General features: G+C 59.6%; 1 protein-coding gene across 1 annotated transcript; it reads left to right on the forward strand.

The window, feature by feature from the left end:
* The first annotated feature begins 2,587 nt into the window (after positions 1 to 2,587).
* NXPH3 (neurexophilin 3) lies at positions 2,588 to 7,132 on the forward strand. The gene is made up of 2 exons (XM_033183402.1): positions 2,588 to 3,045; positions 5,367 to 7,132. Exons 1-2 carry the CDS (start codon positions 2,992 to 2,994, stop codon positions 6,069 to 6,071), a joined length of 759 nt encoding a protein of 252 aa, XP_033039293.1. The 5' UTR covers positions 2,588 to 2,991; the 3' UTR covers positions 6,072 to 7,132.
* The last annotated feature ends 3,684 nt before the right edge of the window (positions 7,133 to 10,816 follow it).

Here is a 10,816-nt window from a genome sequence, read left to right on the forward strand (position 1 = left end):
CACAGACCCCATCCCTCTCCTCCCACCTACAGTACCCACCTCGTCAACTATCCAGCCTGTTGCTCAAGCCAGGGAACTGGGTATCACACCTGATTTCCTCTCTCCCTTCCTGCCTCACCTCAGTAACAACCAAATCCCGATCATTTTGCCTCCTAAAGATGCCTTCAGCCTGCCTGCCCCCTGCCCCCAAAACACTGCATTTGTCTCCTAATGATTTCCTCTCCTCTCCCTCCCTCTAGTCCAGGGGATTCTCCAAAAGCTTTTAAAATGCAAATCTAACTATAATCACAGACCCATTAAAATCCTTCAAAGATTCATTGTAAACAAAGATCCCAACCCCTTGACCCTCCGTCATCTGGCCCCAGCCTCCCCTCCTCCCACTCTGTGCTCCGGGAACAGCAAACTGCTTCCAGTTCCAGCCTCCAGACCTTTAGTCATTCAGTGCCCTCTGCCAGGAATAGCCCTTCCCAGCCGGGCTCTTTCCTCACAACTGCAGTATCACCTCCTCCAGGAAGCCATCTCTGACCCTCCCGCCCCTGCCCCCAGCTTCCTTGGTGCATCCATAATGCCTTCCTTGTTCAAGGATCTGTTATTCCACTCACCACACTGAGTTATAATTATCGATTTTCATGTCTCTGTTCCATACTTGCCGATGAGATCCTTGAGGGCAGGGACGGTGTCCCATTCATCTCTATCTCAACCCCTGGCCTGGCGCCTGGCACGGCGGACAGGCTCGGCCAGTGGGTGATGGATAAATGCGAAGGGGAAACTTGAACAAAGTGAGAGCCAGAAATGACCAAGAGGGGAGTAAGGGCAAGCCTGGCAGGAGGAGCAGCCAGAGCAAATGTGTGGGAAGTGGAGGAGCGAGAACTTCCGTTTATTGCACTCCTACGACTGCCCGCCAGCCATTGTGCCTGCGCTTTGTTTGCACATTTTGTCTCATTTGGTTCTTGCAAGAACAGATCAGGAAACGGACATCAGAGAACCAAAGTAACCTGCCCAAGGTCACACAGCCAGGTCTGGAACAGAATCTGGGACTGTCTGGCCTGAAAACCTGTGCTCTTTCTGCCGGGCCACACAGCTCTCCTAGGGACAGGACCTTCTGGAAACCAGACAAGGAGTGGGCCCAGCTACGCCCCCTGCCTAGCTGAGCGCTGGAACCAGCTGCCCACACTCAGGCCAACAGCTTCTCCCTCCCAGCCGGACCAGAGGCTTAGAGGCCAAACAAAGATTTGCCTCTTCCTTCCTCCCCCGGCTATGGGGGGTCTTTGACTAGACATGCACGCCTCCACCCCCCCACCCCCCCCACCAGGAAAGAGCTGTTGCATCTTGGTATGGCCCAGGGTGCCTGGAAATGCAGGGGGTTCTGTGATGCTGTCTGGGTTTTGCAGAATCTGTCTCCCTCATCACACTTGGCCCAGGCTGATATTAAGATTCATCTGCATTCCCCGCGCACCCGCCTGGCAGATGGTGGGGGAGGAGGCTGGGTGCGTGCCGGGGTTGCAGCCACGGGACCAAGCTGGGCCTCAGAGGGCCACAGAGCAGAGTGCCCACCCACCGTGCCCCTTGTGCCCAGCCCAAGCTGGGACCACTTCAAATGATGGGGTGCCTCCTCACCTTCATAGACTCCAAGGGGTGCCAGGACTTGACCTTTCATTTTTCTAAAGACTAAAGGGACCCTGGAATTCCAGGAGGGAGACCTGAAGATATGGAGTGGGGGTGATGCAGGATGGGCCCCAACTTTGGGAATCTCAGATCAGGGTCGTGTTCTTCCTCCTTGCCCTGGAGGTTTGCAGAGACCCCACTGGGACAGGAGCCGCTGTCCGCCTGGTGACCCCTGTAGCTTAGAGAGGGCAAGTAGTGAATAATGAAGGGACAGCCTCCAGGAAGGCCTTGCTCCCCTCACTCTCCAGCTTCTCAGGACCTGCCCCCAGCCCCAGAATCTAGCCTGGCTCCTATCAGCCTTTTCAGCTCGGGAGCCCAGCCAAATACTTCCTGTCACAGTGGCTGGACCCAGGAGGTCCAGGGATTATCTCAGCCCCTCCAAGTAAAGTAGAAGAGGGAAGGAGCAGACATCATAACAAAACGAGTGCAGGCTAGACACCCAGAAGGACTTCCCTCAGCGCAGGTTTTGGCTCTTGGAACAGGTTTTGAAAAGAAGGATCTTTCTTAATTCTAGGATTCCTGAGTTGGGGGCAGGGCAGCAGATTCTCGCTGCCCGCTCCCGGGGAACAGGTGCCCTGCCACAGGGGTGGAAACGGTAGGGTCCCTATCCCCTGGCCACCACCCTCTCCCTTCCTCTCCAAGAGCTACTCTGCCCCCGCGTGCCGTCCCCTCCGGGCTGGAGAGCCCGCGTCCTAGGTCCCCGGGCTGCGGGCCGGCAGGGGAGGAGTTAACTCCGGAGGTACCGGCTGGGCTCACTGTACCTGCCGCCGCCGCCGCCGCCGGTGGGAGGGACGAGGAAGTGGGAGCCGCCTGGGCGACAGGAGCGCTCTAGTCTGGCGGGGCGCAGCGCGGGGAGCGGGGAGCCGGGGCTCGGCGCGGCCGGGGGCGTCCGCCAGGGGGCGCGCCGCGACGGGGCGGGTGGAGCAGCCTGGTCGGGGAAATTAGCATCAAGGACGGGCGCGCGCGCAGGTCCCTAGCACATCTGGGCGAGAGCGGCGCCGCTGGAGCCGAGGGGGGCGCTGAGCGCAGATCTGGAGCAGCAGAGCCACGGCGCAGCTGGGGCCCTTCGAGGCGCTCGGGGCGCACATCTGGGACCTCGAGCGGGGGCCGCGCCGCTCGCAGCTGGACCAGGGGAAGGGGGCGGCGGCTGCACAGCTGGACCGAAGGGGGCGGGGTCGGCCCTGGGCGACCGGCTGAGGGAAGGGCCGCGGGCCGCCGGGGACTGGAGCATGGGACGGCGCGCCTGAAAGAGCAGGAAGGGGACGAAGAGGCCTGGGACCCCGTAAAGAGAAGAGGAGAACGAGGGGACGAGAGCGGAGGAGGAAGATGCAACTGACTCGCTGCTGCTTCGTGTTCCTGGTGCAGGGTAGCCTCTATCTGGTGAGTGGTCCGCGGGGAGCTGCGCAGAGGGGCGGGGGCCCGGAGGATCAGGGGAGAGCGCGGGAAGCTTGCGAGCCCTGAAACTTTCTCCCTTCCCCCGACATCCCGGGGATGGCGGGGAAGACTGGAGGCTGGGGGAGAGGGCGGGTCCGAGGCCGAGACTGGACAGATAGGGTTAATAGGGGCGGGAAGAGGGTGCTTGGCTGGCCCACCCACTTCGCGGCGGGTGGCTGGAGGTGCGACCAGCGCTTGGAAAAAGGCCCGGAGCCGGGTCGCCAGGGTTACCCGACCCCTTACCGGAGCCTCAGGACCGCGGAAGTGGGGGCGAGTGGGGCGCGGGTCGTGGAGCTGGTGACCTGCAGGGTTTTCCCTTGACCTCCGGTACTCAGAGAGCCCCGGGTTCTGGGTCCCCCAGAGCGCGGAGCCGGTCCAGGCGGGGGGCGGCCTCCGCGTCCCTCCCTCCCGCCTTCCCTCCCGCTCCCTCCCTCCCCGCCTGTTGTTTTCCTCTCCTCTCCTGGCTGCGCGCAGCCGGAGCCCCACAGGACCTGGGCAGGCGGCTCCCGCCCCGGGCGCTCGCAGCAGCTGAGCTGAGCGCCCAGAGCCCGCTCCCCGTGCGCCGGCTCCGCGGCTTCTCGGCGACCCACGGCGCCGGGGAACCCCTCCCCGAACCCAGCCCAGGGGCTTAACTCCCCTCCGACCGAGCGGCTGCCAACCCTCCCCGAAATACTGTCGTGGAGAAGCCTTAGCCCCGCAGCTGGACCTGCCCCTTTAATCAACAAGCCACTTGCCACCGCCCCATGCCACTGTGGGAAGAGCCCTTCCCTTCTCACGGCCCCACCTTTACCCTCCAGCCACTCAGCCGTGATCCCCAGGAACAAGTACCTACAGGTCTGCAGCCCTGGACCCAGTCCCCAAGCCTCCCCTCCTAGCCGTCCCTCTACCCCACCTCTGGGGCCTGGCAGTCAGGGCCAGCCTGAACTGTGGGGCAGAGACAGACCCGGCCACAGCACACAGCTGTCAGCACCACCCAGACCAGAACACAGGCATGAGGAGCCCACAGCCCCTTGGGGCCCTACTGTCCCCACCCCAGTGTCACCGCCAAATCCAGATGCCCCTGGTGCTGGTAGTAAAGACACCTGGGGAGAGTGGTTGCTTTCAAAAGCTGAGCAAACACGCAGCCAGGCTGCGCCCTCAGGAAGCCCTGTCAACCCCCTGATGCCCTCCACTGCTGCCCCACTCTCCCTGTGGCGCCTCCAGGAATCTTCCCAGGTGTGGGTTGTCATCATAGCTGATCCAGCAGAGGGAGGATGAGCCCCTGCAGATTCCAGAGGCGGATGGCGCCTGGATAAAAACCCTTTCAAAAAGACATATCTGATCTGTGAGGCCAGGAGTGTGGAGTGTAAGGGAAGGGCTGACCCTATGTGAACTCAGCCTTGCAGTGTTGTTAAACTCTGAGCCCGGTGTCCTTATCTGTGAAATGGGGATAAGAACTCCTACCTCAGAATCCAAGTAACATCTTGGCATGTCATCCTCAGTGTTCCCTGGAGAGGTGTTTGGCTTTCCATTCCCATGGCCATCCTGGGTGTGGCATTCACTCGGGTCTCCCCTAGTCCTCTTGCCAAACCTAAACTATATTCGTGCTTGAGAATTATACTGTGTTCTGCTTTCTTATTCCATTGTCTGGTGGTTCTCTTTGCATCCAAGGGTAGCAATTATCCTAGGGTAGGGACAGTGTCTTACCCAACAGACTAGGAAGTCCCAAAAGGTAGGGGCTAGCCTCTCCTGTCAAACCAGGGGCTGTCCCAGGATAAGGATGGTGCTCCCCTATCTGACTCAGGGCTCTTTGAGAGCGGAGACTATGCCTCCCCCATCAGCCTGGGGATTTCACAGAGGCAGAGACCCTACCTCCTATCAAACTGGGGGCTCTGTCAGCACAGGGGTGATACTTCTGCAATTAGATGGGGGCTCCCCAAGATCAGAAGCTGGGCTTCCCCCATCAGAGTGGGGACTCCCTAGGGGTAGGAGCCGTTGTCCCTGGTGCCACAGTCCACTGGAGAGAATTACTGTCAGGCTTTGAGACTTCGAATAGTGGCAAAGACAGGACAGTGAGGAAAGGACATGGAGGGCGGGCTGACCCAACTGTCAGAATCTGAGGTGTACACAAGCGAGAGTGTACACTTGCCCCCCAGCTTCAGTGGACAACAGGCAGGAGCTCTTCACCCAGGTCAGAGTGAAGTGGCAGGGACAGGGGTGCTGCTGGTGGTGGGGGTGGTGGACCTCCAGGGACAGGGCTCTTACTGTACTCACAACTCCCTCCATAGGTCATCTGTGGCCAGGATGATGGTCCTCCCGGCTCAGAGGACCCTGAGCGTGATGACCACAAGGGCCAGCCCCGGCCCCGGGTGCCTCGGAAGCGGGGCCACATCTCACCTAAGTCCCGCCCCATGGCCAATTCCACTGTCCTAGGGCTGCTGGCCCCGCCTGGGGAGGCTTGGGGCATTCTTGGGCAGCCCCCCAACCGCCCGAACCACAGTCCCCCACCCTCAGCCAAGGTGAAGAAAATCTTTGGCTGGGGCGACTTCTACTCCAACATCAAGACGGTGGCCCTGAACCTGCTAGTCACAGGGAAGATTGTGGACCATGGCAACGGGACCTTCAGCGTCCACTTCCGACACAATGCCACAGGCCAGGGCAACATCTCCATCAGCCTCGTGCCCCCCAGTAAAGCTGTAGAGTTCCACCAGGAACAGCAGATCTTCATTGAAGCCAAGGCCTCCAAAATCTTCAACTGCCGGATGGAGTGGGAGAAGGTAGAACGGGGCCGCCGGACCTCGCTTTGCACCCACGACCCAGCCAAGATCTGCTCCCGAGACCACGCTCAGAGCTCAGCCACCTGGAGCTGCTCCCAGCCCTTCAAAGTCGTCTGTGTCTACATCACCTTCTACAGCACGGACTATCGGCTGGTCCAGAAGGTGTGCCCAGATTACAACTACCATAGTGATACCCCCTACTACCCGTCTGGGTGACCGGGGGCAGGCCACAGAGGCCAGGCCAGGGCTGGAAGGACAGGCCTGCCCATGCAGGAGACCATCCAGACACCGGGCAGGGAAGGGGTTGGGCCTCAGGCAGGGAGGGGGGTGGAGAGGAAGAGATGCCAAGTGGGGCCAGGGCCAAGTCTCAAGTGGCAGAGAAAGGGTCCCAAGTGCTGACCCCAACCTGAAGCTGTGGTGCGACTAGATCACAGGAGCACTGGAGGAGGAGCGGGCTCTCTGTGCAGCCTCACAGGGCTTTGCCACAGAGCTACAGAGATGCTGGATCCCCAAGGCCTGTGGGCAGGCCGATCAGTGTGGTCCCAGAGTCATGGGAGGAACCTAAGCCCTTGGTTCTTGCCATCCTGAGGAAGGACAGCAACAGGGATGGGGAGATTTCATCAGTGTGGACAGCCTGTCAACTTAGGATGGATGGCTGAGACAGGGCTTCTTAGGAGCCAGTCAGGAGGGTGGGGTGGGGCCAGAGGCGCTCTCCAGCCCTGCCTAGTGGGCAGCCCTGAGCCCCTTGTCCTGTGCTGAGCATGGCATGAGGCTGAAGTGGTGACCCTAGGGTCTTTGATGTCTTGACAGATTGACTATCTGTCTCCAGCCAGGCCACCCCTTTCCAAAATTCCCTCTTCTGCCAGTGCTTCCCCTCTACCACCCATTGCTGATGGCACACCCATCCTCAAGCTAAGACAGGACGATGGTGGTCCTCCCAGCACTAAGGCCACAGCCCATCCATGTGCTGTGTGTCCCTCTTCCACCCCACCCCCTGCTGGCTCCTCTGGGAGCATCCATGTCCTGGAGAGGGGTCCCTCAACAGTCAGCCTCGCCTGTCAGGCTGGGGTTCTCCCGGATCTGGATGGCGCTGCCCTCTCAGCAGCGGGCACGGGTGGGGCAGGGCCGGGCCACAGAGCATGTGCTGGATCTGTTCTGTGTGTCTGTCTGTGGGTGGGGGGAGGGGAGGGAAGTCTTGTGAAACCACTGATTGCTGACTTTTGTGTGCAGAACCGTGTTCTTGGAGCAGGAAATAAAGCTTGCCCAGGGCCACTGGAGTCAGAGTTGTCCAAAGAAAGGGCCTCAGGCATCCCTTGGTCCAGCAAGAATTTCTCTGATGGCCACAGGGCATTTGCTGGAGACCCAAGTGGCAGGGCTCCAACTGCCCTTGGAGCTGATGCTTGTGGAGGGCTCAGGGCTTCCCTCTCCAGCCCCCGTTCCAAGCTGTCTGATCCCACACGAGGAAACCTGAGTAAACCCGCTGGGCTTGGTGCTGGAGGAGGGCGTAGCATCTTCTAGAACAGCTCGGGGAGGGAGAGCTAGCAGGTAGAATGGGCCAGTGAGGGTGTTCCTTGGTGTCCTCCCTAAACTGCCATCTGCAGACTCAGCAGGGTCCTAGCCCCGTCATTTTGCTGCGTGGCCTTGGCCAAGTCCATTCTCCTCTCTGGCTTTCTTTGTTTCTTCCTCTATAACATGAATGGCTTGCCCAGACCAGGGGTTCTCAAATGCAGATCACCCAGAGGGTTTGTTAACACACAGGTTTCTGGGTCCTACCCACGTTTCTAATTCAGCAGGTTTGGGTGGGGCCTAAGAATCAGAATTTCTAACGAGTGCCCAGGTCTGTGCTGATGCTGCTGCTCCAGGGCCCACGCTGGGAGACCCACTCAAAGGACCTTGAAGTTCATCTCTGGCTATGGCTCCACAGGATGGGGAGATACCTCGGATGCGCTCTCCCAGCTGTAATTTCCATCTGCTTCTCCTGAGGAGGGGGCCTTTCAGAGATTCCGGGGTATTGTATTGGGTTTTCAGTCTGACCACATGCCAGTGAAGGAACAGGCTGGAGTGGGTGTGGACACAGGGCCTGCATCAGTCGCTCCCCTCCCACAGCGAGTAAGAGGCCTCAGAATGGCCGGCTGCCAGTGGCACCACGTCTGGGAGTTACTTGGGCCCTTTGGGGCTCCGTGAAGGAAAGACACTACCAAGGTCACAGTGTCTTCTGGAGGCCATTCGAAGTCGGCTCCCTTGGGAGGGCAGCACTCAGGGCCCTTGGGGCCCTCCTGAGGAGAGGAGAGTCCTGGTAGCAAGGTAAGATGGTCTTGTCAGCCCCCACCTTTCACCCCTGCCCAGCAGTGCTCAGCGCAAACCGGTCCCCTCATACTGCAGCACAGAGCTAGGCGGGCTGAGAAGCCATCTAGTTACAGCCTACCTTGTAAAAAGTGACCCAGCCGGGCGCGGTGGCTCAAGCCTGTAATCCCAGCACTTTGGGAGGCCGAGATGGGCGGATCACAAGGTCAGGAGATCGAGACCATCCTGGCTAACATGGTGAAACCCTGTCTCTACTAAAAAAAATACAAAAAACTAGCCGGGTGAGGTGGCGGGCACCTGTAGTCCCAGCTACTCGGGAGGCTGAGGCAGGAGAATGGTGTGAACCCGGGAGGCGGAGCTTGCAGTGAGCCCAGATTGCGCCACTGCACTCCAGCCTGGGCAACAGAGTGAGACTCTGTCTCAAAAAAAAAAAAAAAGTGACCCAGCTTGTTTCCCCCACACCATACTTTCAGGGGCCGTCTCTCCTGAGCAGAGACAGACGTGAGACACAGACCCCTCCTCCAGACCACCCTCCACTCCCCACGCTGGAGGCTTGAGGCTGCTGGCACTGGAGCAGCCCACCCATGGATGCCCACCGGATGCCATTCAGCCTCCCACAGCGCCGTGGAGACTGCAGGAAGGAGGGAACAATGGGGCCAGAGGCCCTGGGTGCCCTCCCTGCCTGCCCTGGCTGAACTCTCAGCAGGCACCTGGGGGCACTTTGACCCCCCTCCTGCTCCTCTCCTCCTGTGGAGAGCCAGATGCTGCCGACAGCTGGAGGGCCCGGCCTGCCTGGCACACAGTTCTGCCTGCACCAGGGATGGATTCATTTTAATAACTTCATTTCACCCTCATGCACACTCTGCCGCCTCATCCCTCCTTTCCGCCTTCCCCAGTAACCTGGCTGCTCTCCTCAGCTGGGCCCTTGCTAACAGATTTCCTCCCAAACTTTAATTCTTTGGAATAGCCCTCTGGTCCCTACTGCTCTTGCCAGATACTTCTGTGCCCCCTTGGTCCTCATAAGGGCAAGGGGTCCATCCAGCTTCCTCTGGCAAAGACGACGTCACCTCTGCCCCATGGGCGAGCAGTGTCCCCATGGTGACGCCCCCCCCCCCCCCGTCACGACAAAGTGCTCCGGCCTCCCACTCTTGCCATGCACACACTCACAGGAGATTCCTCTGAAGCAGCCTGTCCCCCACTCTGCCCAGACCCCAAAGGGCCAGGTCCTACTCACACTCCAACCCTTTGGTCTCCCCCATCCACCGCCCTTCAAGGCAATCTGAAACGCCCTTAGACCATTTAGTTGTCCCGAGGTCTTCCACCCTAACCCCTCAGCCCAGCTGGGGGCTGCCAGGGGCCTTGTCTCCTCCCTCAGTGGAGCATCTGGGACAAGTTTGCCAGGCTGGGGGCTCTGTACGGACACAGCTTGGATCTCCCCATCAGGCTGGGGAACACCTAGGGCCAGGGGCCGCGCCTCCCTCATCAGACTGAGGACTCCCTGATGCCAGGGGCTGGATGGCCCTTTAGACTGGGGGTCCCTGAGGGCAGACGCTGTGACCCCCGTCATCAGACTGGAGTCTCCCTGAGGGCAAGAATTGTGCTCTGGATGGGAGGGGGACAGCTTGCCTTTTCCTAGGCATCAGAGCACCTGGAGGCTGCCTCTGCCCTTCAGCTTTGCTCAAAGGCGCTGTCTGGGTCTCAGCGTTCCTTCCTCAAGTAGGGTGAATCTCCTAGCACGCTGAGAAGCTAATAAGGGGGAGTACCCGTTAGGTCAACGGGTAGCAATGCCCGAGTCTCCTTCTCAATGAAGCTTAAGGCAAAAGCAAATGAGTATCTAGGTCCCTTCCCCCTCCTGCCCCCCTTCCCTTTCCTGGGATGAGCAAGCGGGAACTGAGTCACCCCGTTCCCCATCCTTGGCAGGAATGCCGGTGACCTTGCATTGTGGCAGATTCAGGTGGTGAGGCCCATTGCTCAGAGATGTACCCGGTGGGTGGGTGGCAGGGATGCTGGGGGTGTGTTTATGGGGATGGAGGTGGCTGAAGTGTGGGTAGGGGTGACCAGGTGCTGGGATTATCGAGTGAGTATGTGCAGGGGAATTGTAGAGACACAGTGAAACAGTTGTTCTGTGTTGGGAAGTGATCCAGTGTCATGGCTGGGAGTGGGAGAGAGAAATGTTACTTCCGAAGACTCCAAGTCCTGTGGTACTGCCAGGAGAACTGGGGGCTGGGGTGACGGGTGAGGAGAGGCACCATTAGCCCTGCCAGGCAGAGGCAAGATGGGGTGGGGGCGGCACCTGCCAATTATGCCAAAGCCTTGGAGTGGCAGCTGGCACCATCACCAAGGCACAAATGCCAGCAGAGACCTGGCACTCACCTGGGTTGTGATTCCATAGGGCCTCTGTCTCCTGTTGGTCTCCCAGGCTCAAAGGCTGACCTGATAATTCAAGTGAAGGATGCCTAGTTCGAGGCCTTCCAGTTCCTGTCCCAGGCCACCTGGTCAGGTGGTCCCAAGGGACAAGCTAGGTCCTCCTGAACCGCAGAGGCTGCCAATAAACTGTCAACACAGGTGGTGTTGCAGGAAGATATAGCTGGGTCCTCATCCTGGGTCTGTAATTTATTAGACATGTGGCTTTGGACTAATGACATAATCTCCCAGAG

The sequence above is a fragment of the Trachypithecus francoisi genome, unplaced genomic scaffold (assembly GCF_009764315.1).
Source record: "Trachypithecus francoisi isolate TF-2019V2 unplaced genomic scaffold, Tfra_2.0 Lachesis_group20, whole genome shotgun sequence".
NCBI classification, from domain to species: domain Eukaryota; kingdom Metazoa; phylum Chordata; class Mammalia; order Primates; family Cercopithecidae; genus Trachypithecus; species Trachypithecus francoisi.